Below are 26,622 nucleotides of genomic sequence, written 5' to 3' on the forward strand. Positions count from 1 at the left end.
CCTTAGGGGAAGGACAGCACAGGTATATCAACCTAAAAGACTTTAAGATGACCATTGGAAATACAAATAATTAGTTTTCAGGAGACAGTCAACAGGATCCGCATGAATTACTTCTATTCTTGATGGAGGGTCTTTATCAGGACTTGATCAAAGCTGATATACAGAGTGGACATATAGAGAAAAATAGAGATCATCTTGTTGACTTAAAAGATGTAAAACAGGGCCCGGAGAGATAGCACAGCGGTGTTTGCCTTGCAAGCAGCCGATCCAGGACCTAAGGTGGTTGGTTCGAATCCCGGTGTCCCATATGGTCCCCCGTGCCTGCCAGGAGCTATTTCTGAGCAGACAGCCAGGAGTAACCCCTGAGCACTGCTGGGTGTGCCCCCCCCCAAAAAAAAGATGTAAAACAACCTTGGCAGGGACACAAGCAGTTTAATGAGTCTATTATTATTACACTTTTACAGGGCCAGGTTAAATCTACAATTCAATGCCTCATCTGTCACCAGGAATCTAAAAACATCAGAGATCTTTAGTCATTTATCCTTGCCTTTGACATCTACAGATAAATGCATGTTGCAAGATTTCCTTAAAGTGTTCATTAAAGCAGAAAAACTAAAAGACAATAATGTTTATTGCAGCCAATGTGACACACATTTTGTCCTTAAACAGGACAAAAATTTGGAGACTACAACCTATGCTCTTAACACATTTAAAACACTTCTTCTATGATGTCAAGAAGACAAAAAAAAACTACAGACCTATGTGGACTTTCCTTTAGAAAACCTTGATCTATCACAGTACATTATGGACTCTAACAACAAACAAAAATAATACAAATTGGGGCCGGGCGGTGGCGCTAAAGGTAAGGTGCCTGCCTTGCCTGCGCTAGCCTCGGACGGACCGCGGTTCGATCCCCCGGCGTCCCATATGGTCCCCCAAGCCAGGAGCGACTTCTGAGCGCATAGCCAGGAGTAACCCCTGAGCGTCACAGGGTGTGGCCCAAAAACCAAAAAAAAAAAAAAATACAAATTACTCTCTGTTTTGAACCATTATGGTTCACAGCCTATTGTAATAATATGGCAAGAAAACATTGGTTTAAATAATCAGGGGCCGGAGAGATAGCACAGTGGTAAGGCATTTGCCTTGCATGCAGAAGGACGGTGGTTCAAATCCCGGTGCCCCATATGGTCCCTTGAGCCTGCTGGGGGCTATTTCTGAGCATAGAGCCAGGAGTAGCTCCTGAGTGCTTCCGGGTGTGACCCAAACACACACACACACACACACACACACACACACACACACACACACACAAATTTAATGATCAAACAATTTCAGAAATAACTAACTCATATGTAAAATCTCCAACAACCTATATTTTTTATATTTCAAATAAACTTGCTGCTATGAATGTTATTGTTTTTTGCTTTGTATCTTTTTTGCTCTTTTTATTTTTAATATAAATATTTAAGCACCATGATTACAAGAATATAGCTCTTTAAATTAGTGAATGTCTAACTGGATGCTTCTTAGAGATATCTATAATAATGTTCTAACGTTTAAAATTTTTTACCAACAGAAAAACAGCTGTAGGATATGGACTCCCACTATAGTGTTCATTATTAGAATGTTTCAGTGTCTTAATTTCTATTCTAGTATGTTTATAATAATCTTAATGCTTCTATTAATAGTGATCCATGGATATAGTTTGGAAACCCTGCTTTCACATTACAGTAATATTTTTTCTTTTCTTTTACTTTTATTTTTTCTTTTTTTGGTTTTTGGTCTCTAAATTTGCCAGGGGTGAACCCCAAGTACAGACTGGTGTGGTCTGAAAACTGAGAGACAGAAACAGAGAGATAGCGCTGAGCCAGAGTGTAGTGGTTCAAGCTATTGTGCAGAGATCCTAGAGAACCCCATACACAACAGCTGCACTGTGGTGGCTTCCCCTGTCCTTCCTGCACAGGAGTCCTCCTTATCTTTATTCTCAATAAACTTTTGCATCTTTGCAATTTTGAATCTCTCACATGGTTGCCATTTTTTAATGAGCCCAGATGAACCTGGCACCACCAACACTGCTCTCGCTGTTCTTATCTGCAGCCCCTGACTGGGGAACACAGTGGGAAAGAGAATCTAGGGGCTAGTGACCCACTGAGTGCTTCTGCCCTTGTGAGGACTGATTGATTCTGTCTCGTACTCATATACAGTTAACAGTGTGTTCAGGCCAGGGGATGCTTCAAAGTGATCTAGAGTAATGTGGCCCTTAAGCAGTAGCAGAAGTGACATTGGAGTACCAAGCTGGGAGTAGGTCCTGAATACCCTGGCTGTGGTTGCCAAATCTAAATAGAACAAATCTTCTGTTTACAGTTATCCTCTGTGCCATCTCTCTGGTACTACTGATATTAAACAAATTTATTTTGGTTTTGGGCCACACCTGGCAGGGCTCAGGCAACCATATAGGATGCCAGGGGTCTAACACGGGTTGGCAGTGTGCAAGGCAAATGCTCTACCCACTGTCTTATCTCTGGCCCTGAGGGCCTGTTATTTAAACTTTTTTGGTTGTTGTTGGTGGCCACACCTAGCAGCGCTCAAGGTTTATACTCTTAGCTCTGCACTTAGGAATCATTCCTGGTGGGGTTCGGGGGACCACATAGGGTGTCAGGGATCAAACTCTCTTCAGCTGCTTGCAAGGCATGCAAGGCAAGCACCCTAGCTGCTGTACAAACGCTCCTTATAACGTTTTGGTATTTTTTGTTGATTTGTCTTTAATTTGGTGGCAGAGACACCCGAAGTGTGGCGGGATCAGCCGGGGCCTCTCTCCCTTTGTTTCTGGGCTCATTCATGAGGTCCTGAACAAGAAGCTCCCGACATCTCCAGCTCAAACTCATTTCTCAGACTGGTCTGCGTGAGAGCAGCATCCAGCTCACCCTCCACATTGTAGCCCCAATCTGGTGAGCAGGTGGGGAGACTACAGGATTTTGGGTGGCCAGCCAGGTCGTAAAACGGGGCACGACATCACCCAGACGGGCACTCACCCAATTAGAAACGGATCAAGGACAAAAGTGAGCCCCGACCTAGGTGTGCACGGCCAGAGCTGATCTCCGGCTGGCCGTTCCCCGGGTCCCCCTTCCGGCCCGTGGCACCCCGCGGCCATGTAGGCGGAGCCCCGGACGCAGGTGACCGGACGCGCGGTGACGTTCCGGGGGCGCAACTGCGCCAAAGCGGTGCCACTCTTTCTAAGGAGGCAGCGCCCGTGGGGGCCATCCCCGCCCCCCAGCCGCCTTCGCGGACCCTCCGGCAAGAACGTTCGGCTTTTGCGGCGCCCAGGCCTGGGGCCCGGCCGGGACGCTCGCCCGCACGGAGGTTCCGCGGCGCGGCTGGCCGGTCGCTGGCGTGGGCGCTGCCCATGGCGCCGCCCCTGGCCCCGCTCCCCACTCGGGAACCAGACGGGGCCGCGCGTGAACGACGGAACCCCGTGAGGTTCGCGGACGTGGCCGTGTACTTCTCCCCCGAGGAGTGGGGGTGTCTTGGGCCCCCGCAGAGGACCCTGTACCGGGATGTGATGCGGGAGACCTACGGCCACCTGTGCGCCCTCGGTGAGGCCCGGCCCGCGCGCTCAGTGGGGCCCTGGGGTAGGGTTGGGGGGCGTCTGCGGCAGCACGCACTTTGCATTTTTCCTCCCCAGGATTCCGAGGCGCCAAGCCCACCCTCATCTCCTGGGTGGAGGAGGAGGCCGAGCTGTGGGTCCCCGAGGCCCGGGATCCGGAGATAGGAGAGTGGTCTTCAAGAGCAGATCCAGGTAAAGGAGTGAGGGTGCATTGAGGGCTGCTCGGGGCTGACCCATCCTGCCACCTGTCATTGTTTCTTGGCTTCAGCCAAGAAGGGGCCCATGGGTGGTGAAGAGGACCAGTGTCTGGGCTGCTGAGAGCTGCCTGTGCTTGGCCTCAAGCTCCACCTCCTCCCTCAGTTTCCCTGCACTTGCTCCTCTGACACCTCCTTTGTTTGCCTATATGGTGGCGCCCCACCTTTCTTCTGTCACCTTGGCCCTTCCAGAATTTGCCTTGTCCATGTCTTTATGGAGCAGCTTCTACTCATAGTCCTGTATCCTGTGATGGCATCTCCCTCTTTCTTCAGCCCTGCAGCAAAACCTTCTGTTCTTTTTACCTTCTCTTTTGGTATTTGTACAGAGGAAGAGCTAGCTGGCTTTCTTAGGCCCCCTTATGCTGAGCTGAGTACCAGAGATTGCTGTGGGTCCAGAAGGTGCCCCCCATGTAGCTTTGGCCAACTTAAGAGGCTCTTTCCCATGTGGGTGTGGGACTCGAAAACCAGGACACACCTCCAGCTCTTACTTTCTTTTCCATTAGATACCAGAAACCAGGACGGGAAGGGAGAATGCAAAGGAACCCTGACCACAAAGAAGATCTTTTCTGCATGTGTCAAGGGCCTTTCTGCTGGGTGCCCTAATGGATTGAAGCAACTCCCCCAGAGCTGTTCCCAACTCTGTGTCCCTCTCCCTGTCCCCCGTGCCGACCAGCGACATGGTTGCTATATGTGCGGGAAGAGTTTTGCCTGGCACTCCACTCTGCTGCAGCACTTGTACACGCACATGGGGGTGAAGCCCTTCTGCTGCTCTGATTGTGGCAAAGTCTTCAGCCAGGCCTCTTCCCTCAACAAGCACCGGGCTTTCCACCTCGGGGAGCGGCCCCACCTCTGCCCAGACTGTGGCCGGACCTTCACCCAGCGCTGTAACCTCACGACCCACCTGCGGGTACACACGGGGGAAAAGCCCTACCGCTGTGCAGACTGCGGCCGCTGCTTCAGCCAGAGCTCTGCTCTCTGCCAGCATCAGCGGGTGCACAGTGGCGAGACCCCCTATCCATGCCCAGACTGTGGCCGTGCCTTTGCCCATGCCTCAGACCTTCGACGCCATGTGCGTACCCATACGGGTGAGAAGCCCTACCCGTGCCCAGACTGTGGGCGCAGCTTCCGACAGCGCTCCGAGTTAGTAGTTCACCGCCGCACGCACAGTGGTGAGCGCCCATACCCTTGTCCTCAGTGTGGCAGGTGTTTCAGCCAGAAGTCAGCAGTGACCAAGCACCTGTGGGTCCATAGACCAGGTGCTGGGGGACGCAGGGGACGTGTGGTCAGCAGGTTGCTTAGCCCCCTGACTCCTGGCCGAGCCGACCTAGACCCGCCAGTGGGCTTCCAGCACTATCCAGACATATTCCAGGAGTGTGGGTGATGGCCTCACAAGTTGTGCCAAAGGTGAAGATCTCTGTGTTGCCTGGGCTGGGCTCTGCAGCGTCTCTGGAACATCACAGCTGGACCAAGATCGCGGTGATTGTTTTGGGCCCTCATCAGCTTGATCCACTGACGAGTTGCTTTCTAATGTCACAAACTTCGGAAACTCATTTTGATGAATTAGGGCTGAAGTAACCCCACTACACCAGCTGTGGGAAAGAAAAAGCTCTTTATCAGTTTACCTTTGCTGAAAGGATTTAGGTAGAGGAGAACTTTGTTTTGTCCACTGTCTTGATTACCAGAGGTAAAAAAAACAAAAGGCCTGGTACTGAATCAGGCCTGCAGCTGCCTTTTCAATATTTTAGGCCCAGATAGCATTTGAAAAAAATATTACAAATACAGGTTAAGATTTTTAAAAGTTGGAGCCTAAGAGAGAGTACAGGAGGGGAGATGCTTGCACATGGCTAACCTCAGTGGGATAGCTCCACTTGATTCCCTCAGCATCGCTAGGAGTGAGTAAACACAAGTACAGAGTCAGGAGGAAACCCTGAGCATTGTTGATTGTAGCCCCCCAGAAAAAAAGATTTAAAAGCCAGGGTATTTTATTAAAACAAACAAACAAAAAAATAAAACCAAGTTTCTGGCTGCTCTTGGGAAGTCCAAGTCTTGGAAATGACTTAGCTCCTCCAAATCACAATTGGCAAAGCTGCCTCTTTGAATGAGCAGTACCTTGGCGGTGGCCAGCGTTCCCTGAGGCTGCTTCTCACAACATGCCTCCATAGGGAAGTTCCTGCTCATTTCCATGAGCTGCTACACCCCTATCGTCATTTCTGCACACCATGGTTTATAGCACACATTGTTTCCTGACTCAGGCATTCAGGTAGAAAGCATATATATACAAAGATGTCTTCAGTGTGGCAGGTGCTACAATCAAAAGTCAGCAGTGACCAAGCACCTCTGGGTCCATAAACCAGGTGCTGGGAGACACAGCATGTGTAATCAGCAGGCTGCCTGGCACCCTGGCTCCTGGCCGAGCTGATCTAGACCCACCTGTGGGCCAGGAGAGAAGTAAAAGCATGCTTTATTCTTGCTAGTATCACAAAAATGGTTTAGGGTGTCCTCTTGGTTGATATAACTTGGCCTCAAGCACTTGAGAAAAGAAGCACTAGCTCATAGAGGATAGCCCAGAGAGGAAGAGGCAGCTTGGATTGAATCTTTTGTCCCGGCTGGTCCGAGTGCAGTGGTGTTTACAATTAATTGATCACAGCCAGTTACAGATTTCTTTGTTCCTTCTTCACTCCCACTGATTCACTTGACTAGCCTAAAAAAAAAAAGTTTTGCCCCAAGCCTAGTATTTTTGCCAATCCATGGCATCACTCAGCCGATCCATGGTTGTTCCATTTTAAAAGGGTGAGAGGCATCCAGACTAGGCCTGCAGGGATATCCAGTATTATACCTCAGCCAAGAGTTTGCCTCAAGGTTCTTTTTTTTTTTTTTTTTTTTTTTTTTTTGTGGTTTTTGGGTCACACCCGGCAGTGCTCAGGGATTATTCCTGGCTCCAGGCTCAGAAATTGTTCCTGGCAGGCACGGGGGACCATATGGGACACCGGGATTTGAACCAACCACCTTTGGTCCTGGATCGGCTGCTTGCAAGGCAAACGCTGCTGTGCTATCTCTCCGGGCCCTGTATAGACTTTCTTATTAATTTCTACTTCATCAAAGAACAGAAGGAGCCAGCCAAGAGCAGACCCTGCCTGCCTCTGGTCAAGGATGTCATCATCCTCATCAGAAAGGAGTTGGAGCTTTAGTCTCCATCTGGTCAGCCACAGGAAGTAGGGATTAGTAAGGGGCGAAATTTGGGAGAAAAGACATGAAAAAATGAACAAGCTTGGAGCTGAAGCAATGGCACAACAGTAGGGCATTTGCTTTGCACGCAGCTGATCCAGGATAGACCTGGTTCGATCCTCGGAGTACCATATTCCCCTGAGCCAGGAGTGATTGCTGAGCACAGAGCCAGGAATAACTCCTGAGTACCGCTGGTACTCAAAACAAACAAGCTTGGGGCCAGGAAGGTGGTGCTAGAGGTAAGGTGTCTGCCTTGCAAGCGCTAGCGTAGGACAGACCTCGGTTCGATCCCCCGGCGTCCCATATGGTCCCCCCAAGCCAGGGGCGATTTCTGAGTGCATAGCCAGGAGTAACCCCTGAGCGTCAAACAGATGTGGCCCAAAAACCAAAACAAAACAAAAACAAACAAGCTTTCGGAGAGATAGCACAGCGGCGTTTGCCTTGCAATCAGCCGATTCAGGACCAAAGGTGGTTGGTTCGAATCCCGGTGTCCCATATGGTCCCCCTTGCCTGCCAGGAGCTATTTCTAAGCAGACAGCCAGGAGTAACCCCTGAGCACCGCTGGGTGTGGCCCAAAAACCAAAAAAAAAAAAAACAAAAAACAAAAAACAAGCTTGATTCCAACCTAGTCTTCTAATTTGACCCCACCAATTTGTCATGAGGTCATGATGGGGAAATGAGAGAACTTCACCAGTTTTTAATTCCCTAGAAAAGCCAGTGCATAAGCTGTTGCCTCCACAAACCTCAGTATTTTCTGATAACTGAGCTTGTAACAGCAGTTGGCACAAACTTGAAATCAGATGTGGATCTTTGTTAGCCTGTCAATTAAAGGGATCATAATTATCACTTTCTCTAAGTACTTTGAAGTTTGAAAGGTTGTTAGGGCCCCCAAACGAGTTCACTTTTGTTTGTCTTTTTGACCACCCTTGCATCATTTAATCAAATGTTTTGGGGCCTCCAGAGCTGTTCTAGGAGCTTTTAGGACTACAGATGGATTGGGGAGGGAGGCCATGTTCGGGTTAAACCCTGTGCTTTTCAGTCATTCATTCCAGTCCTTTAATCAGTATTCAGTGTCAGGAAATGCCTCTCAGCCCCCATAACTTTCTTTATAGATACAGTGAGCAAAACTAGGGCAGTCTTTTCTCTGTTACCACAGATCTGTGCAGTTCAGACCTGGAAGTTGGAAGCAAGAAAGAGGGTTTTCCTACTGTTTTGCTGATACATCAGGAGAAATACTTGTCCTTGCCAAATAATGACCATCCACATGACCAGAGAAAGGTCAAGACCCAAGTTCACAAGGTCCTAATTTGTTCAAGTCACTTAAAATTGAGTACTAACCTGGGCTCCAAAGACCCCTAAATTTTTGGAGAGTCTTTAGGAGCAGGTGTGCAGAAAGTTGACTCACAGGAATTCTGTGCAGATCATGCAGCATTTTATTTGTGGAGGGGCAGGTACATCTAGTGATGCTTGCACTATTTCCAGCAAATCCCAATGCAGAGTTCAGGGGTTGATGGGGATCTGAATCTAGGGCTCCAGCCCTTTAGCCAGTAGCCCTTACAGCATCTTTTAATTTATTTTAAAGTTTTTTGTTTGAAGCTGGAGCGGTGACACAAACGGTAGGGCATTTGCCTTGCTCATACTGACCTAGGATGGACCGTGGTTCGATTGTCCAGTGTCTCATATGGTCCCCCAAGCCAGGAGCGATTTCTGAGTGCATAGCCAGGAGTAACCCCTGAATATCACCGGGTGTGCCCCCAAAAGCAAAAAAAAATATTAAAAAATAAAGTTTTTTGTTTGATTTTTGGGCCACACCTGGTGTGCTCAGGGATTTCTCCTGGTTCTGCACTTATAAATAATGACTGACTTGGGACCAGGTGGAATGCCAGGTTGGTTGCATGCAAAGTAAGTTTCCAACCCACTGTATTATCTCTCTAGCCCCTAAAATAATTTTTAAATTGACAATTATCATGGGAGACCACACCAAGTAATGTTCAGGGCTTATTCCTGGCTCTGTGCTCAGGGATCACTCTTGGTGGTGCTTAGAGGACCATATGGGATGCCATGGATCAAACCCAGGCTGTCTGTATGCAAGACAAACTTCCTACCCACCATACTTTTCAGCCCCTGAAACATCTTAGCTGCTTGGTTGGCTCTCTCTCTCTCTCTCTCTCTCTCTCTCTCTCTCTCTCTCTCTTTCTCTCTCTCTCTCTCTCTCTTTTTGGTTTTTGGGTCACACCCGGCAGCGTTCAGGGATTACTCCTGGTTCTGCGCTCAGAACTTGCTCCTGGCAGGCACTGGGGAACATATGGGATGCCAGGATTCAAACCACTGTCTGTCCTGGATTGGCTGCATGCAAGGCAAATGCCCAGCCACTGTGCTATCTCTCTGGCCTCTGCTGCTTGGATCTTATCACAGTCTATTGAGTCAAAATTTGTTATACTTCCTAAGGCTTGCGAGAACAGTTGTTCTAAACAAAATGTCATTTTTTCCAGCAGCTCATTGTTTTGTTTTTGGGTCACATCTGGTGGTGGTCAGAAGTCACTTCTGGCAGGCTCAGGACCATATGGAATGCTGGGGCTCGAATGTGGGTTGGCCATGTGCAAGGCAAATGTACCTGTTGTGCTATTGTTCTGACCCCTTCAGTAGCTCTTAACTTTGCCAAACTGAGGGATGGTCAGTTTGTTTCTGTTCCAAGTGTGTCAGGCCTCAAATCTTAGATATGTTGGGGGAATGTCTTGGAGTTTCTGGTAAACCACTTAGAAGCTTTTTTGTATGCAGGCCCTGATCAGTTCATGGAGGAGCCACTTTTTCACTAAAGCACCTTTGGTAGTATTGTGCAGTGAGGCCAACTTGACAGCACCATGAACCTTGGTTGTACAAAACAGCTCTACCCTTAGTGCTGCTAGGCATTGACTGATACATTGACACAGTGGTGGCCCAAATTGAGATATACATTTATTTCCACAGGATATAACAGAATATAAGAAATGGGCTCTTGCCTCAGATTAGTCAGTGCCAGGTCAAGATGAAAGCCTGAGGTTTCATCTGCTGACTCAGACAAAGTGCATAATTTGCATGCAGGATCCTGAGCCTTGATCCCTGGCATTGCACGATTCAAGCACTGATGGGAGCAATCCTGAAGAGCTGAGCAGGAATAGCCCCTTAGCACAACCAGGTACAAAGTACAAAAACCACCATCGCCAACCAAACAATAGCCAAAGATAAAACCCTAGTCGCAGGTGAGACTGGCTGCTTCTAGATGATTCATTGTTGAGACAAAACTGATGCTGAAGAGGCTGGCCAGAAGGTGGCATCTGTCTTGCTTTAAGTCAGGGGTGGCCAACACGCGGCTCTCGAGCCGCATAAGGCTCCCGGCCAAAATGAATGCGGCTCTTTGCCTCTTATCATTATTTTGTATACTGTGGCTCTTTGCCAAGTTTGGGTTTTGTTCTGCTGCTTCTGAGGAGGGACCTCTGAGGAGAGATCTCTGAGCACAGAGTACTGCCCCCAGGCTGTGTCATCCCATCTCCCATTCCTCGGAAACAACTGCACAGGCCAGCTGGGGGGGGACACCGTGTGTTACATGTTGGGTCACATCTTGCCGTTAGTTCTTAGTGTGGAGGACGCAGCACACCTCACCATCACTGCAGGATTTTTACCCTCACTCAAAATGGCAAAATGCAATATGTGTTGAATCTATTATTGTTAAAATGATATGCTTTTGTGTGAATGTTTGTCTGTTTTGGCAGGTCACTGTGTGGTGTGGCTCTGTGACTCTCACAGTTTAAAATTTTGGCTCTTATGGGGCCAGTGAAGTGGCACTAGAGGTAAGGTGTCTGCCTTGCAAGTGCTAATCAAGGAAGAATCACGGTTCGATCCCCCAGCATCCCATATAGTCCCCCCAAGCCAGAGGCAATTTCTGAATGCTTAGCCTGGAGTAACCCCTGAGCATCAAATGGGTGTGGCCCCAAATTTTTTTTGGCTCTTTGTGTCGAACTTGTTCACCACCTCTGCTCTAAGTGTTAGAAATGTTTGAATGAGGGGCCGGAGAGATAGCATGGAGGTAAGGCATTTGCCTTGCATGCAGAAGGATGGTGGATCGAATCCTGGCATCCCATATGGTCCCCTGAGTCTGCCAGGAGCAATTTCTGAGCCCAAAAGAGCCAGGAGTAACCCCCTTGTGACCCAAAAACAAACAAACAAACAAACAAAAAGAAATGTTTGAATGAGGCTGGAGCAATAGCACAGCGGGTAGGGCATTTGCCTTGCACCTGGCTGACCCAGGATGTACCTGGGTTCATGGTCCCCTGAGCCTGCCAGGAGCGATTTCTTTTCTTTTCTTTTCTTTCTTTTTTTTTTTTTTTTTTTTTTGGTTTTTGGGTCACACCAGGGGTGCTCAGGGGTTACTCCTGGCTGTCTGCTCAGAAATAGCTCCTGGCAGGCACGGGGGACCATATGGGACACCGGGATTTGAACCAACCACCTTTGGTCCTGGATCGGCTGATTGCAAGGCAAACGCCGCTGTGCTATCTCTCTGGGCCCCAGGAGTGATTTCTGAGTGCAGAGCCAGGAATAACCCATGAGTGCTGCTGGATGTGGCCCCAAAACCTAAATAAATGTTAAAAAAATGTTTGTGGCTCTGATCCAATAGCTGCTACTGATTAGGCTTGTGTTCTATGCAGAATGGTGAACTTTTTTTTTTTATAGCCTGATTTGTAGGCCATCCAGTAGATGGTAGATGGGCTTCAGACAGCCGACCAGAACATTCATGTTGTTCCCTATCATCTTCCATGGCCAGACCACAGGTTTATTCAATTGGATGTTCTCCAACCCTGCACTCTGGCAGAGGACTGTGTGAGAATTATGGCTGAGGCTTGGCCACACTTTACAGGGGGTGGCTGCTCTCCTATCTTAACTTTTTTGGTTGGTAAAGCAGGTTGGAGATGAAGGAAAAGTATCTCCCAGAGTTGGCTTCTCATTTGTATATATGCTTTGGGAATATTCTATGACCAGTTCTTCTCAAAATCACTATTGTGTTGAGTGTTCCATTGGGCTGCCTAATGCTAATCATGGGAATCACTCTTAGCAAGGATTGCTTTTAACATATCTTCTGGGAGTTCTTTTTTAGGGGTGTATATGAGGCAAAATTTAGGGGTTACTGCTTGATCACTCCTGGCAATGCTTGGGGGACCATATGTGATGCCAGGGATTGAACTTGGGTTGAATTCTCCAAATTCTTGTTCCATCCCCCAGGAAATGAAAGATGAATTGTCGTGTCCGTTCCCCCCCCCCCCCCCCCGCCCGCAACCATTTTCTTCCCCATCCCTTTCTTTTTGTTTTTGGACCACACCGGCAGTGCTCAGGACTGGCTCTGCACTCAGAAGTTACTCCTAGCAGGCTTGGGGGAACCATATGAGATGTCAGGGATTGAACCCAGGTCAGCGTGTGCAAGGCAAATGCCCTACCCATTGTACTATATCACTCCAGCGCCTTTCTTCCTTTCATTTTACTGAGAAGACAACACCACAACATCATGACTCCTGCTTCACTCATTGCAGAGAAAACTTATGAACTAAGATCCGATTAACTTGTTTCTCCAGAGTCATTTTCTCCTAAATTCAAAGCTGCAGTGTTTCTCAGTTCCTTTTCCCCACAAACTTAAAGTTAGATAGGAGGGAAGAGCTTTTTGGCGGCCTTACAGGTCAGATAGTCCTTCGTCCCATTTTCCTCCCCCAGAACTTTATGATCTGGAAGGAAACATAGGATTCTTTTTTAATGCAGGGATGGAACCCTTCCTCCAGGTTTTGAAAACAAAACGGACCAAAGGATCCCAAACACAGTAAAATTAGGACTTCGGGGGAAAAAGCAGAGGGAAGAGCCAAGGTAGTAGGAAAGTTTCCTCTCTGTGGGAGGAAACCCCTGACAACCCCTTCCAACATCTCCCTGGAACCTGTGGGAAGAAAGAAAGTGCTGACAGTGTGTGTGAGGAAAACCGGGGGAGGAAAGACGCCAGCCTTCAAATCCCTTAGCTTTCATTAATCGTACTGATAAAGCCTAATGAAGGGATTTTAAATGGGGGCGTGAAAAGTTTGGAAAGCACCCGCGGGGGATCCAAAAGGGACAAGCCAGGCACCACCCTCCTCCCACTCTTCCCCTGCGGGCGCTTCGAAGATGGCCACGTTCGGCCAATCAGCAAGGAGCCTCTCGCGTTCCCAGGCGACAATCAACGCGTAGGAGGCGGAGGGGCGTCGAGCTCAGCCAATCGCTGAGCTTTCTGGGCGTCGGGGGCGGGGCCTCGGGAAGCCGGAGGCGGGACTGTTTCCTTGGCAACGCCACAAGCCCCTCCCCCGGGCTGGGGGTGTGAAGGGTGAAGTGGAGGAAGAGGTTGAAGAAGGGAGAGGCTGGGGGTGTGTGTGTTGGGGGGGGGAACTGGGTTTCCCATAGGAAAGCCTATGGAGAGCCTAGTTGAGCCCGGCGCAGCGGAGGCTGACCACGAGGCCCCCCCAGGGCAAGGGAGCTCGACACGCCCCCGCTGGCGCCAGCGAGCGACGCTCCTTCTCTCTGACCTTGGTCTCGGTCGTCGCCTCGCCCTTGCCCCGGCGCTGGCGGGCGGGCGGGCGGGCTCAGGGCCTCGGAGGACCGGACAGGTCGGTCCCTGTATCACAGAGACTTAAGGACAGAGGCACACACAAACTTTTGCCCCTCTTGCTCCCGACCGCTCTAGGGCGCCCAGTCCTCCGCCACCTCCATGCCGCGCGGCCTAGCGATCTAGCCCAGGGTTAATGCCAACGAGTTGCCACCTCCCGTCGCTCCTAGAGAGGCCGCGGCGCGAGCCAGCGGGGGGACCTGGCCGCGGACGGACACTTCCTGTGCGGGGGAGGGGGAGGGGGTCGGACAGCCGCAGCCCAGCCCAGCCCAGCCCAGCCCAGCCCGGGGCTGGGGCCACACGCCGGGGGCTTGGGCTGGCAGCGGCATCCGGGGGGCTTCCGGGCAAGCCGTGAAGCGCCTCTTCCGTTTCGCAGCCAGCACCACGCGCGGGGGTCCCGGGAGGGCCCGAGGGCGCACCGAGACCTTGGGGCGGGGGCGGGGCCGCGGGAAGGGGAGCGGAGGCAAGGGGCCGGCGGAGCGGAGAGGCCCCCGGGGTCAAGACGTCCGGCCTCGGGCCCGGGGACCCCGAGTGGGCGGGCGGCCGGCCGGGGCACTCCACGGCCAGGGTCTCCGGGCACTCAGGCCGGGTCGCAGGATCGTCCGCCATCGCCAACGCTGCCGCCTCCGCGCTGGGAGCCGGCGGGGATGGAACGGGAGGCGTCGCCTTGGGCCCTCGAGCCTCGGGATGTGCAAAGCCCCGACGCAATGGGGAGCCCCGAAGGGTCCCCGAAAGGTGAGGGAGGGAACGCCCTCCGAGAGGGGAGCTGCGGTGGCTGGGAGGGGAGACGAGCGAGCGGGTCGGGATTGGGGGTGCCCTGCTCGGGCGGGAAGGGGGATTTCAGCACCTGCACAGGGCCAGCGACCCTGCTCCTGGAGGAGGTTTGTAACAACTGATGTGGGGACTGGTGGTTGACCTTCCAGACCGCCCCACACCATCTGGGTTTTTCTGTAACTCTCTTGATCCTGCAGGCAACAGGAGTGAGAATGAGAATGAGGAAGAGGACGTTTCTCATCAAGAAAGCACTGGGGACTATGAGGTGGAAGAGATACCCTTCGGGCTTGACCCTCAGAGCCCTGAGTTTGAGCCACAAAGCCCAGAATTTGAATCCCACAGCCCCAGGTTTGAGCCTGAAAGCCCAGGTTTTGAGTCCCGAAGCCCTGGGTTTGTGCCCCCAAGCCCTGAATTTGCACCCAGAAGCCCTGAATCAGATTCTCAAAGCCCTGAGTTTGAACATGGCAGCCCTGCCTATGAGCCCCGGAGCCCAGGGTATGAACCCCGCAGCCCGGGGTATGAGCCCCGCAGCCCAGGATATCAACCCCGCAGCCCGGGTTACGAATCTCAGAGTCCAGGATATGAAGCCCAGAATGCTGAGTTCAAATCCCAGAGCCCTGATTTTGAAGTTCAAAGTTCCAAATTCCAGGAAAGTGCGGAAACCCTGCTGAGTTCTGAGGAAAAGAACCCCCTGGGAGAACACCCCTTGGACTCCTTCACCCAGGGTTTTGGGGAGCAGCCAACAGGGGAGTTGCCTCTAGGTCCACCTTTCGAGATGCCCACAGGGACCCTGCTAACTGCACCCCAGTTTGAGATGCTCCAGAATCCCCTGGGTCTATCAGGGCCTCTGCGAGGTACAGGTCGAAGAGGGGGCCGGGCCCGGGGTGGGCAGGGCCCCCGGCCGAATATCTGCGGCATCTGTGGCAAGAGTTTTGGGCGGGGTTCCACCCTGATCCAGCACCAGCGAATCCACACCGGGGAGAAGCCTTACAAATGCGAGGTCTGCAGCAAGGCCTTCTCCCAGAGCTCTGACCTCATCAAGCACCAGCGCACCCACACGGGCGAGCGGCCCTACAAGTGTCCTCGTTGTGGCAAGGCCTTCGCTGACAGCTCTTACCTGCTTCGCCACCAGCGCACCCACTCTGGTCAGAAGCCTTACAAGTGCCCACACTGCGGCAAGGCCTTCGGCGACAGCTCCTACCTCCTGCGGCACCAGCGGACCCACAGTCACGAGCGGCCCTACAGCTGCCCCGAGTGTGGCAAGTGCTACAGCCAGAACTCATCCCTGCGCAGTCACCAGAGGGTGCACACCGGCCAGAGGCCCTTCAGCTGTGGCATCTGCGGCAAGAGCTTCTCCCAGCGCTCAGCACTCATCCCCCATGCCCGCAGCCACGCTCGAGAGAAGCCCTTCAAGTGTCCCGAGTGCGGCAAGCGCTTTGGCCAGAGCTCAGTGCTGGCCATCCATGCCCGCACCCACCTGCCGGGTCGCACCTATAGCTGCCCCGACTGCGGCAAGACCTTCAACCGCTCCTCGACTCTGATCCAGCACCAGCGCTCGCACACGGGCGAGCGGCCCTACCGCTGTGCCGTGTGCGGCAAGGGTTTCTGCCGCTCCTCCACACTGCTGCAGCACCACCGCGTCCACAGCGGCGAGCGGCCCTACAAGTGCGATGACTGCGGCAAGGCCTTCTCCCAAAGCTCTGACCTCATCCGCCACCAGCGGACCCACGCGGCCGGCCGGCGCTGACCCGGGCCCCGTGGGAACAGGAGAGTGGGCAGAAGAGAGGAGCAGGGAGCTAGCGAATCCTTTAGAGAGGATAGTGAAGAGTCGGGAGAAGGGGGGAACCAGAATTCTGGGAGGAGGAGAAGGGCCAGGCTGAAGAAGTTAGGTGCCCTGCAGCTCTGTGGGAAATGGGCTCTAAAAGAGAGTTTGGAGGGAGGCCACACGGGCAGCAGGAGGCTCTGGGAGACATTCAGAAAGTGGTGGGGGTTGCTGGTCCCAGTAACAGCCTGCCCCAGGGTCAGGTGCCTGACTTTGCAAAGTGCTAGATGGGGGTGGGGGGCGGGAGGGTGGGTCCTTGATTAGCGTGGGGATAGCTTAGATTGGTAGCTCCTGAGACCCTCATGGGGTCAGGAAGCAGGGGTAAGAGAGCAGGCAGGGTGGTGATTGGGGCCCCAAGGGGCCTGAGCCTATGAGTGTGAACCCTAGCCTCCCTTGTCCTACTCAGACTTTGGAACCCCTGAATGAGTTCAATAAAAGCTTTCATGTGATTTAAAAAAAAAAACAAAACACCAAAGTTGTCCTTAAAATGTGTGCATGGCCTGACCCTAGCCAGTGAGAGACACTAGGGTGAAGCTATAGGCTTTGGTGGGAAGAACTCATGTTCATTCAATGCCTTACTGGAACCTCAGTGTAGCTCAGAGCTGTCCATGACCACGCAAGTTCACATCCATGTTGTGAGGTGCACAGGCCCCTTTGGGAGATGGTAGCAGCTCTCACTCTGGATAAACATGGATAAACATGGTTTGTCTTTGAACCAGGTAACGGTTCTCACATCCAGACCCCAAGCCCGAGTTCCACCTCTTCCTGGTTCCCAGCACACAGATGTGCCCGTCACCCCTGTGTCCTGGAAACTCCAGTCAATTGTGCAGTCATTGTGTAGGCGCTGACTGACCAGACCTGCTCCTGGTAGCTGCAGTTTCCAACCCCTTGGGATGTAGAGGGCTGGCCAACAGCTTCGGCCTTCCTCACCCCATAGTGGGCTGGATGGTCCACAGATCTACCACCTCTTCCTTAGGACTCTGGAAGAGCCAGTGGATGGAATCACCTTACTGCTACCCAACCTCTGCCCTTTCTTGTCAATGTTATATCCTTTCCTGTAACCTTCAGAAATGGATGGGGAGTGGATGCCATCAGAACTGTGGGAATTCTAAGAGGGGCCTATTTTGGGGTTTCAGTTGAGAGAAAAGGAGGTCACATTTTGAAACAGGCTAATAGCCTATCTGTGCCCTCTTTCATAACAGAAAAATGGAGTTCACCAAACTTGCCTGGGTCTGTGCACCTCAGCCCCTCAGTGGCCAACACTCAGTTGGCAGTGCCCCACTTGGGGCCCTGCCAGGCCACATAGCAGGTGTGTGTGTGTGGGGGGGCCTGTCTTTAAAGGTAGCCAGTCTCAGAATCTCATTCCCATTCTTAGCACTTGTAAGGAAAATCTCACTCCCATCCTTAGCACTTGTCAAGAGCAAATAAATTAATTCCCTGAGCATATTTTCATCTGTCTTGAGCATGAAATTTAAAACAATCTGGGTATGCTTAGTAGTTTTCAAAGTTTATTTTAGGAAGCAGAATATTGTTTTTCAGGTGTAATCTGCCTTAAAAGTATTTTTACAGGGCCCGGACAGATAGCACAGCGGTGTTTGCCTTGCAAGCAGCCGATCCAGGACCAAAGGTGGTTGGTCCGAATCCCAGTGTCCTATATGGTCCCCCGTGCCTGCCAGGAGCTATTTCTGAGCAGACAGCCAGGAGTAACCCCTGAGCACCGCCGGGTGTGGCCCAAAAGCCCCCCCCCCAAAAAAATGTATTTTTACAGAGGCTGGAGAGATAGCCCCAAGGGTAGAGCACTTGTATGTAGTCAACCTGGACTTAATCCCCAGCATCCTGACATGAACCTGCCAGTAATGATCCCTGAGTGCAGAATTGATCACTCCATTGGGGTGACTCTCAAACAAAACCTTTGTACATTTTACACATTTTTGGACAGATATTCGACCACATAGTTTTAAATATTAAAATATTCCAAATCTCATTTTAATATTCATCTGTGTTGAATAGAGTTGTTTTTGACAACCTCACCTATATTTTATCTTTAGACATTTACTTAGATTTTTTTTTAGATTGGTATATATATTTTTTGTTTTTGTTTTGGGGTCATACCCTGCTGTGCTCAGGAATGATTCCTGGTGGGCATGGGGGCCCGAGGGGGTATGTGGGGATTAAATCCAGTTCAGTCACAGGCAAGACAAGCTCCCTACCCACTGTACTATCACTGTTTCTGCTTTGGTTTTAGGCCACACCAGCAGTGCATTACTACCAGCATAGTGGTTATAATAGCTCCCTCCTAGTGGTTGCTCAGGGGACAAAACACGGACACTTTAGTCTCTGACGTCCAAATTTGGATCCCCAGATTCCTAAATCTTTATTTCAATTATATAGGAAAGCACTTCAGCTTTCCTATTATGTTTCATTTCACTTGTATTTGGAGGGAGGGAGCTTTTGGTCACACCTGGCAGTGTTCTGGTTCTGTACTCAGGAATAACTCCTAATTTAGGGAACCAGATAGTGTTACACGAATTGAAAGTGGGTAGGCCTCATGCAAGTTAAGCTCTACCCACTGTTCTATTTCTCCAACCCAATTTTTCTAGGCTTTTTGCTTCTGAGCTTGATGAAAATATCCACTTTATTTTTAGTGCTCCAGAATATAACCTCCTCATAATTCCTTGACATGGCAGAGACTCTCCATCCTCAAACCTGCTTTTCTTGCATTACCTACTACCTGAGTAGTACCTGAGTACTCACTACCTGAGTCATGGTTCTACTTATAATTTTTGCAAAGCTGAGTCTCACACATGCAGATTACTGAGCTACATCTAAGGCCCTTAAAGCTCTTCTTTATTTGATGGGGGAAGGAGGAAGGTTGGACCACACCTGATGCTGTTCAGGGCTTGCTTGCTTACTCTTGCCTCAGGGATTATTCCTAGAGGTGCTAGGGGACCATATAAGGTGCTAGAGACGAATCAGAGTCAGTCACATGCAAAGTAACCAACCACCTTACTCCCTGAACTATCTTTCAGTCCCTTCTATTTTCCCACTAGTATGGAGCTAAGGTAAACACTTGCCTGCTATTCTCATACCCAATTCTCACCACACAACAGGCCCCAACACAAAACATTAAAAAAAAACCACCAGGAGAGTGAGGGAAAAATTTTATGAGACCTACAATTCCATGTACTGTTAAGTGTTTCTTTCATAGTTCTGATGTGAAAGCCAAATTCTTTCTCTTTATGAAATTGGGCCTCACTACTTCACTCTTGATGTCTTACTTTTGGTCCAGCTCCATGGTTTCCTGAAAGGCTGGATAAGAGGGGTCAATATCTATCAATCTGCTGTGATGAAGTTGGAGAAGCCAGAGCTGAAAGAGATGGTTCTCTGGGTCTGGTGAACCAAGCTCCAGAATGGTCACTTATTCCCAGGTAGCAGAAGGGAGTGGCTGCAGGTCACTGCTATAGCCCTTCCTATGCCCCACAAGAGGGCAGCAGTGACCAGCCCCAAAGGCTAGCCCTTCAATAGGTTGGATTTTCAAGAACAGTGAATTTTCAGAGATCCCCCCCAGGGGTCTCAAACTTGCGGCCCCCGCGGGCCGTTTGCGGCCCTCCGTACAACATCTTGTGGCCCTGCCCTAGAGGAATCTTTTTTTTTTTGTTTGTTTTGTTTTGTTTTAGTTGTTTGGGTCACACCCCCCAATGTCAAGGCTTACTACTGACTTTGCACTCAAGGATCACCCTGACTTTGCCTCCTGCGGCCCCCAGGTAAATTGAGTTTGAGACCCCTGCGTGCTTTCCCTCATTTTCTCGCTCTGCCATAATGTCAGGTGTTGATCATTCACTGTGATGAAAAATGCAGAAAAGAGAAGACAAAAGAGAGCTGTATGTTTTGTCTTTTCTGATAAAACCGTGAGAAAGAAATGTTCTCTTAATTGAGCAAGCTAGCATGGTGTCCCAGCACAAAGATAGCACAAAATTGACTTGGAGGCCACATTTATTGTATAAATAAAGGCATGGAAATGGCTTAGAAACAGTGGAGAGCACTGTGGATGTGATAAATTCAGGAGAGACTGGGAATGACTGAGCCTGGGAGGCCAGCGACGCCCCAGCCATCTGAACATTTTCCTGTCTCTTTCCACTGACTCACTGAAATGACATCAAGCACCAATTGTGTGCTGAGCTCTGTGATCATCAGGGACCCCAGGTGAACAGGCCAGATTGGACTGGAGAGAAGACCATGATGGGAACCATTAACATTGAACAAATGTGGATGTAGGGAGGCTGGGATTAGAGGAAACCCCATAGTCCAAGAGAGTGATGAGGCTCCGTGGGGAAGACAATTCCTGGGGAAAGTTGGGGTGAAGCAGTGAGTGAAGCAGCTTGGCTGCTGCCACTGAGGCTTAGCCGGGAGAGGTCTCAGAGAGCCTGGAGGAGGGCAGAGGCTGGTATATCTGTTTGGGAGACACATTAGGACATTGGGTCTTCAGTCAAAGAGCAAGGGGGCTACAGCATCATTGTAACAACCATTAAATTTGCTCACGGGCCATGGGTGGAGGGCCAGGGAGCCCAAGGTCTCAGGACTACCAGCTTCTCCAAATCTAGAACTGACATTTTCTCCCCAGAGAAGAGACTGTATGGGGCTGGTGGGAGGCAGGACTGTCAGCAACAAGGTCTCCCCTCTTATGGCTCAGCTTTCAGAGCCTCCCTTTGCCTGCAAAGGAGGCAGGCAGGTGTATTCTGTTGAGAGAAGAAAACTGAGGCCCAGGGAGGGACAGCAACAGAGATTGTGAAATGCAAGCAGAGGTAACTGACACTAGGGTGTAGTCTCTAGACAAAGCACTAGGCTTTGTCTTTCTCCTCGACCTTTTCTCCCTGGAGGGGCTCCATGGCCTCTTTCTCAGGGGAGAGAGGCTCTGAGTCTGCCTCAGGGAGTCCATTTGGGGTATCTCCATCTGCTTCCATCTTCTCCTTCAGATTCCGTTTGAAGAAGCCAATCTGTAGGAAGGCAGAGTGTGAGCAAGTCTCAAGATCACCTGTCCCACACAGGGGTCATAAAGGCTGTTTCTTATTGGGAAGACTCATAGGGTTCATGGTGTGGAAAGGGACCTGCCTGGTTCCTAGCAATAAGCTGCACACTTGTCCATTTCACAGGTCATAAGTTAGTCCTGTCATGCCACTGTCATGTACAGTGTCATGTACACTGTCTGTCGTTACTGATACCTAACTGGGCTTATGCCGCCTACACTGGTAAAGTGCAAATGAAGCTATTTTTTTTTAGCACAATCAAGAAAATTATTTTTGCAGAATATGAGGGCAGGGCTGGAGAGCTAGCTCAGGGCAGGTCTGTGTGTTTAGCCTGCAGGTGGCCTGGGCTGGAACCTGGGCAATGTATTTGTCAAGCATCCCAGGGAATGACCTCCTGAGCTATGAGCTGGGAGTAGGTTCTCAACACTGCTGGTGAGGCCCAAGATCTGAAAAAAAAAATCTTTTTTGTTTTTTTGGGCCATACCCAGTGACACTCAGGGGTTACTCCTGGCTATGCACTCAGAAATCGCCCCTGGCTTGGGGACCATATGGAATGCTGGGGGATCGAGGAGAGTGCTGGGGAGGTCTCATTTGCTGGGTTGAGGGAGTGCTAGGGAGGACTTATTTGCTGGGTGAGCCATGTGTCTTTCTGATCCTCATCCTGATATGTCAGTGCTCTCCTCCCTGACTCCACCACACTTCCCAGCCTGGGAAGCTCAGCAATACCCCTACTCTCACTGTTCTCACCTTGTAGAGCACCCAGAAAATCAGCAGCAGCACCAACAATCCCCCAAAACTGCTTATCAGGTAGAGATGGAGCATATTTTTTTCGTAGATCATGTCAACTTTCATGATGACCTGGCGGTGGGGAGAGAAGTGTGCATGGAGGAAGCCTTTCATCCCTCACCACTTCCTGGGATCTCAGCATTTCCCATATGGACTATACCAGACCCTCTTTTGGACCCAGGCCGTCACAGCTCCCGGAGTGAAATGCAACCCGCTCTCCTGAGCTCCTAAAACAACTCTTCTCAGCCCAGATATCAAGGCCAGCATCTCAGCTCTGCAGGCAGAACCTTCCAGAATCTAGCACCAGCTTGCCTTCCTTCCTAACCCCAGGTTCCCTTCAATCCTGAACTTCCTGTTCTTGGCCTTGCTGTAGCCACCTTCTCTCAGAGTGCTACTTGATGTGTGGATACTGTCAAATACCTGTCCCCAATACATTCTCACCAGCAGCCCCATTGGTGGTTCTTTCTAGTTGCAGGCAAACTGAGTCTTAGCTCAAACCTCTCTCCTCCCCACTCCCCGCAGCTCTGTGGGGCTCCTTAGACCCCTCTCTGAATTCCCTCTGAATTCTCTGGAGAAGACACCAGTACCTGAGCCAGGGAAGCATTCCTGCCATAGAGATGGAAGTGCTTGGTGCTGTTGAAGGAGACGAAGACTGAGCTGCAGAGGCTGAGCATGGTGGATTCCTGTGGTGGTGGGAATAAGGTCAGGGAGAACAAGGGTCAAGAAACTGCAGACTCCTGCCCCATCCCAGGGTCCCTGGGAGCATCTTAGGGGCCCACCACCTCTGCTCAGTTCCCTCCTGGAACATTCTAAGGTGTTACTCCCAAATTGGCAAAACAGTTTTTCCTAGAAAGAACATTGAGGAATTTATCCAAAGGCCTGAGAAGTTCCCAAAAGTCACAGCTGGTAGCAGCAAGAGAGCTGCCCCAGCCTCCAGCACTTGATGAAGGGTGCCAGGACCTACCTTGATCTCCCCTACCAGTTCCAGAATGCCCGTCACTTGCAGCTGAAGCTCCTCCTTGAAGACTAGTGGGCAACGAAGCTGAGTTTCTGATAGGCAAGGCTGCTGGGAGGAAGGAGAGTAGAGGAACAGGGTTAGGGGTGCCCACCCTGGCTGTCACCCCACTCTCCCACCTGCAAGCTGTACCTCAGCCGGGGTCAGCAGTCGCACTGTCTCCATAGGGTGACAGTTGATAGAGGACTCCTAGGAACGGTGAATGGGGTTCATGAGCTGGAGCTGCAGGGGCCCGAGGCCTGGACAGAGATGCCATTCCTCCCACAGACCCTTGGAGCTCTGGTGCTCCCTTCTGGAAGCACCAGGTCCCATAGGAGTCCCCATTTTGCCTCCCCTTGATGGCCCCACAGACCTGCGCTGTCGCCACCTGTACTCTCCATTCCTGTTTGAGGAGCTTCTCATTCTGGGGCCTCGGGAGCCGCACCAAGGCCTCCAGGGGGGGTATTTTGTGTTGGTTGACAGGATCCTCACCAAACACAGGTTGAATCCTCACCTGGTAGAAGGACAAAGGGCTGCAGGACTGGCTTCCAGCCCTGAGCATGGGCCTTGTCCATGGCTCAGTGACAGGCCTAAGATCCATCCTCTGTAGACGGGCACAGCCAGAACCCTGGCCAGGTGTCATGTGTTTTTCTGTTGCTTCCACAGGGTGCTGGGTTCTGCTTCAACTTCCTTATAGAGACCAGGTCTCAGCCATATCTCCAGACCATACTCCCTCCTCACCATCTGCCAACCTGCAGCATTCAGGGCCCCTCTTTGGGGCCTTGCTTTTCTCTACAGTAAAGTGAAATGGCTTGGACTGGGACAAAGCCTGCTCCAGTCTCCGAGGTTGCTACAACAAGCCTGAGGGAACTAGGGCTTTAGTCTCAGAGCCTTGTCCTTTTGGGGAGCCCCATAAATAGACAGCTCAGCTCTGTATCCCTAGCATGGGGGAAATGACAGTTCCTGAGCGTGGAGGCTGAATGCAGAAACCTAGTGATGGGCACATCTTGGATTTGATCTTCCCCCTTCTAGCAGGTCTCTGGCAGGAGGCCTGCTCTGTTCAGCCCCATATACCCTTTGTAATATGGGAATGAAGGTTCTGTCTGCCAATGGACCTTCTGGTGAGATGTATTTCACAGGGTGTTAAACTGAGCCATTGACCAAATTTACTACAGTGGCTTATGGAATGTTCAAATATTCTCTGAGTCTGTATTGTACCAGTAATTTACCTGGAGAAGGAAAGTCGGGCCTGGCCTCACAGAGAACCTGGGTCCAGTCCTGTAAGCTAACAACCCTTAACAAACGTGGTCCCACAACTTCCTTTTTCCAAAACCATTTTTAAACCTTTTATTTTGTTATGTAAAAGCTCACCTGAATTACAGGACCTTCCCCCATCTTGGTGGATTTGGTTGTGGATAATAAAGAGAGAGCAGTTTTGGCTTTTGATGGGGTGCAGAGGGAGCACATGGCAGAGAGAGACCATAAAGTGAAAAGCAGGCTGATCCCAGTGAATCTCTTTTCTGACTATTTGGTATACTTTCTTTGCTGTTATCCTGGTACATCAGACCCAGCTGCATGGGGTTAGAAACACAGAGTGTGGGCCTGGAGAGATAGCACAGTGGTGTTTGCCTTGCAAGCAGCCAATCCAGGACCAAAGGTGGTTGGTTCGAATCCCGGTGTCCCATATGGTCCCCTGTGCCTGCCAGGAGCTATTTCTGAGCAGACAGCCAGGAGTAACCCCTGAGCATCGGCCGGGTGTGGCCCAAAAACCAAAAAAAAAAAAAAAAAAAAAAAAAAAAGAAAGAAAGAAAGAAACACAGCATGTGGGGCAGTCTCACAACTCATGGATATTTTAATTTTATAGTTGGTCTCTTTTCTGGAGCCACTGGAGTGGCATTTGACCCTAAAGATCTCAGTTCCACAGAAACGTGAGATCAACAACAGAGACTGTGAAAAATATAACTGTATGGGTACTACAGACAATGACTGGGATTGGACAAACTAGTTTGCCTGGAGCCTAGAAATGGTCTTATGTCAGGAAACTTTAGGGGTAGGGCCTCCTTGTACTTAAGATCTCAGTTCCCTCAGTCCTACCTTATAGAAGTGTGTGACATGGTGGATCTTGGGACCCTTTGGTGTGAAGCCGACATACAGCGTGGAGTTTTCCTGGCTGTAGAAACAGGAGAGGAGGTGAAGGTAAGGCAGGCCAGGCTCTGCCGGCTAAGGGGGAGCTTCCAAGTCTTATGAAGGCTTGCAAACTGAGGCTCATAGAAGGGTCAGCTTCTTGCCCAGAGACCTGCCTGCATCAGGTGCCTTCAGAACCTTGTTCTCCCCTACTCTCCCTCTCCAAGGCAGCTCAGGGTCTGGGGTCTCATTGTGTATCTTCTGGAATCCTAACACACTCTCCCACACACATTTCCAGGACCTGTCCAGAATGATCTAAACTGCCACTCACCTGCTAAGCTTCATGCAGGGCTCCTGCTACCCTCAGGGTCAGGCTCAAAATCCCCCAGTCTAGGCTTGCCCCCACATATCTGAGTCTATGCCCATACACTCCCTACTTCCCAGGTCCATCCCCTACTTGATTCCCTATGCTGTGCTCCCTGGCAAATGCTCTCTGGCAAGTGCTCTCTGGCAAGCTAGTCTCCATCCTTGCTGGCTGCTCTCCGAATCCCCTATGCTGCCAGATCCCAGAGACTCCTTCATGAACTTTTTCATCAGTGCCAGCTTTCCTCTCTCTAACTCAGCAGCATCTATTAGACAACATCCTCCTGCTTGCTCAGCAGAGCTCGGGACCCATCTTAGCCCTTCTCACCCCTGCTTAGCACTGAGCCAAAGCCTCCCCACCCTTTACACAGCTGGTGTGGTGAATGAGGCCCTCCAAGACTTCCAAGGGTTCCTGCCCATAGTGCTTTCTGGCCAGATGGGAGCATGATTGTGACTCTGACACCACTGTGATGAGTGGCCCCAGAATACTCTTCCCCTTGTTCTTGCTCTTCTGGGCCCTGGAAAGTCAGGGCTATTGGCCTGGCTGAAAATGTGGCCCAGGGGTAAGCAAATTTCTCTCCAGATTCAGGCTTCTAGGCCCCTCAATCTGCAGTGCATGCTGAATAAACTGGGGAGCAGCACAGTGGCCCAGAGGCCCAGAGGGCCTTCAACCTTCAACCTTCAAGATCCTGAATCTAGGGGCCGGGCGGTGGCGCTGGAGGTAAGGTGCCTGCCTTGTCTGCGCTAGCCTAGGACGGACCGCGGTTCGATCCCCCCGGCGTCCCATATGGTCCTCCAAGAAGCCAGGAGCAACTTCTGAGTGCATAGCCAGGAGTAACCCCTGAGCGTCACAGGGTGTGGCCCAAAAACCAAAAAAAAAAAAAAAAAAAAAAAAAAAAGATCCTGAATCTAGTTCTACAAGGCCCAAGCCCTGTAGGAAGAGTGTTTGCCTTGCACGTGGCCCATGAAGGTTTGATCTTTGGCATTCCAGATAGTCCCCCGACAG

At 50.8% G+C, this 26,622-nt stretch overlaps 3 protein-coding genes across 3 annotated transcripts in view; 2 read left to right on the plus strand and 1 right to left on the minus strand.

The window, feature by feature from the left end:
* Window positions 1-3,273: 3,273 nt before the first annotated feature.
* On the plus strand, window positions 3,274-5,372 carry LOC126031003 (zinc finger protein 764-like). Its single transcript, XM_049789272.1, has 3 exons — window positions 3,274-3,593; window positions 3,683-3,796; window positions 4,362-5,372. The coding sequence occupies exons 1-3, from the start codon at window positions 3,404-3,406 to the stop codon at window positions 5,237-5,239; spliced, it is 1,182 nt and encodes a 393-aa protein (XP_049645229.1). The 5' UTR covers window positions 3,274-3,403; the 3' UTR covers window positions 5,240-5,372.
* An 8,888-nt stretch (window positions 5,373-14,260) lies between these two features.
* On the plus strand, window positions 14,261-16,784 carry ZNF768 (zinc finger protein 768). The gene is made up of 2 exons (XM_049789150.1): window positions 14,261-14,464; window positions 14,701-16,784. The coding sequence occupies exons 1-2, from the start codon at window positions 14,377-14,379 to the stop codon at window positions 16,248-16,250; spliced, it is 1,638 nt and encodes a 545-aa protein (XP_049645107.1). The 5' UTR covers window positions 14,261-14,376; the 3' UTR covers window positions 16,251-16,784.
* A 4,379-nt stretch (window positions 16,785-21,163) lies between these two features.
* ITGAL (integrin subunit alpha L) overlaps window positions 21,164-26,622 on the minus strand; it is a 41,718-nt gene continuing 36,259 nt past the window's right edge. Inside the window, exons 25-31 of the mRNA XM_049788130.1 lie at window positions 25,224-25,299; window positions 23,503-23,643; window positions 23,283-23,339; window positions 23,100-23,201; window positions 22,723-22,818; window positions 22,097-22,207; window positions 21,164-21,319 (exon numbers count right to left, since the gene is read on the minus strand). Of these exons, the coding sequence (XP_049644087.1) occupies window positions 21,164-21,319; window positions 22,097-22,207; window positions 22,723-22,818; window positions 23,100-23,201; window positions 23,283-23,339; window positions 23,503-23,643; window positions 25,224-25,299 (739 nt within the window). The remainder of the gene's footprint in view (window positions 21,320-22,096; window positions 22,208-22,722; window positions 22,819-23,099; window positions 23,202-23,282; window positions 23,340-23,502; window positions 23,644-25,223; window positions 25,300-26,622) is intronic.

Source organism: Suncus etruscus, chromosome 15 (assembly GCF_024139225.1).
Source record: "Suncus etruscus isolate mSunEtr1 chromosome 15, mSunEtr1.pri.cur, whole genome shotgun sequence".
Classification (NCBI taxonomy): domain Eukaryota; kingdom Metazoa; phylum Chordata; class Mammalia; order Eulipotyphla; family Soricidae; genus Suncus; species Suncus etruscus.

Coding starts and splice junctions, on each gene's coding strand:
- LOC126031003 (XM_049789272.1), top strand. CDS start 3,404: ATGGCGCCGCCCCTGGCCCCGCTCCCCACTCGGGAACCAGACGGGGCC. Junction 3,594..3,682: donor CGGCCACCTGTGCGCCCTCG/GTGAGGCCCGGC, acceptor TTTCCTCCCCAG/GATTCCGAGGCGCCAAGCCC. Junction 3,797..4,361: donor GTCTTCAAGAGCAGATCCAG/GTAAAGGAGTGA, acceptor CTTTTCCATTAG/ATACCAGAAACCAGGACGGG.
- ZNF768 (XM_049789150.1), top strand. CDS start 14,377: ATGGAACGGGAGGCGTCGCCTTGGGCCCTCGAGCCTCGGGATGTGCAA. Junction 14,465..14,700: donor CCCCGAAGGGTCCCCGAAAG/GTGAGGGAGGGA, acceptor TTGATCCTGCAG/GCAACAGGAGTGAGAATGAG.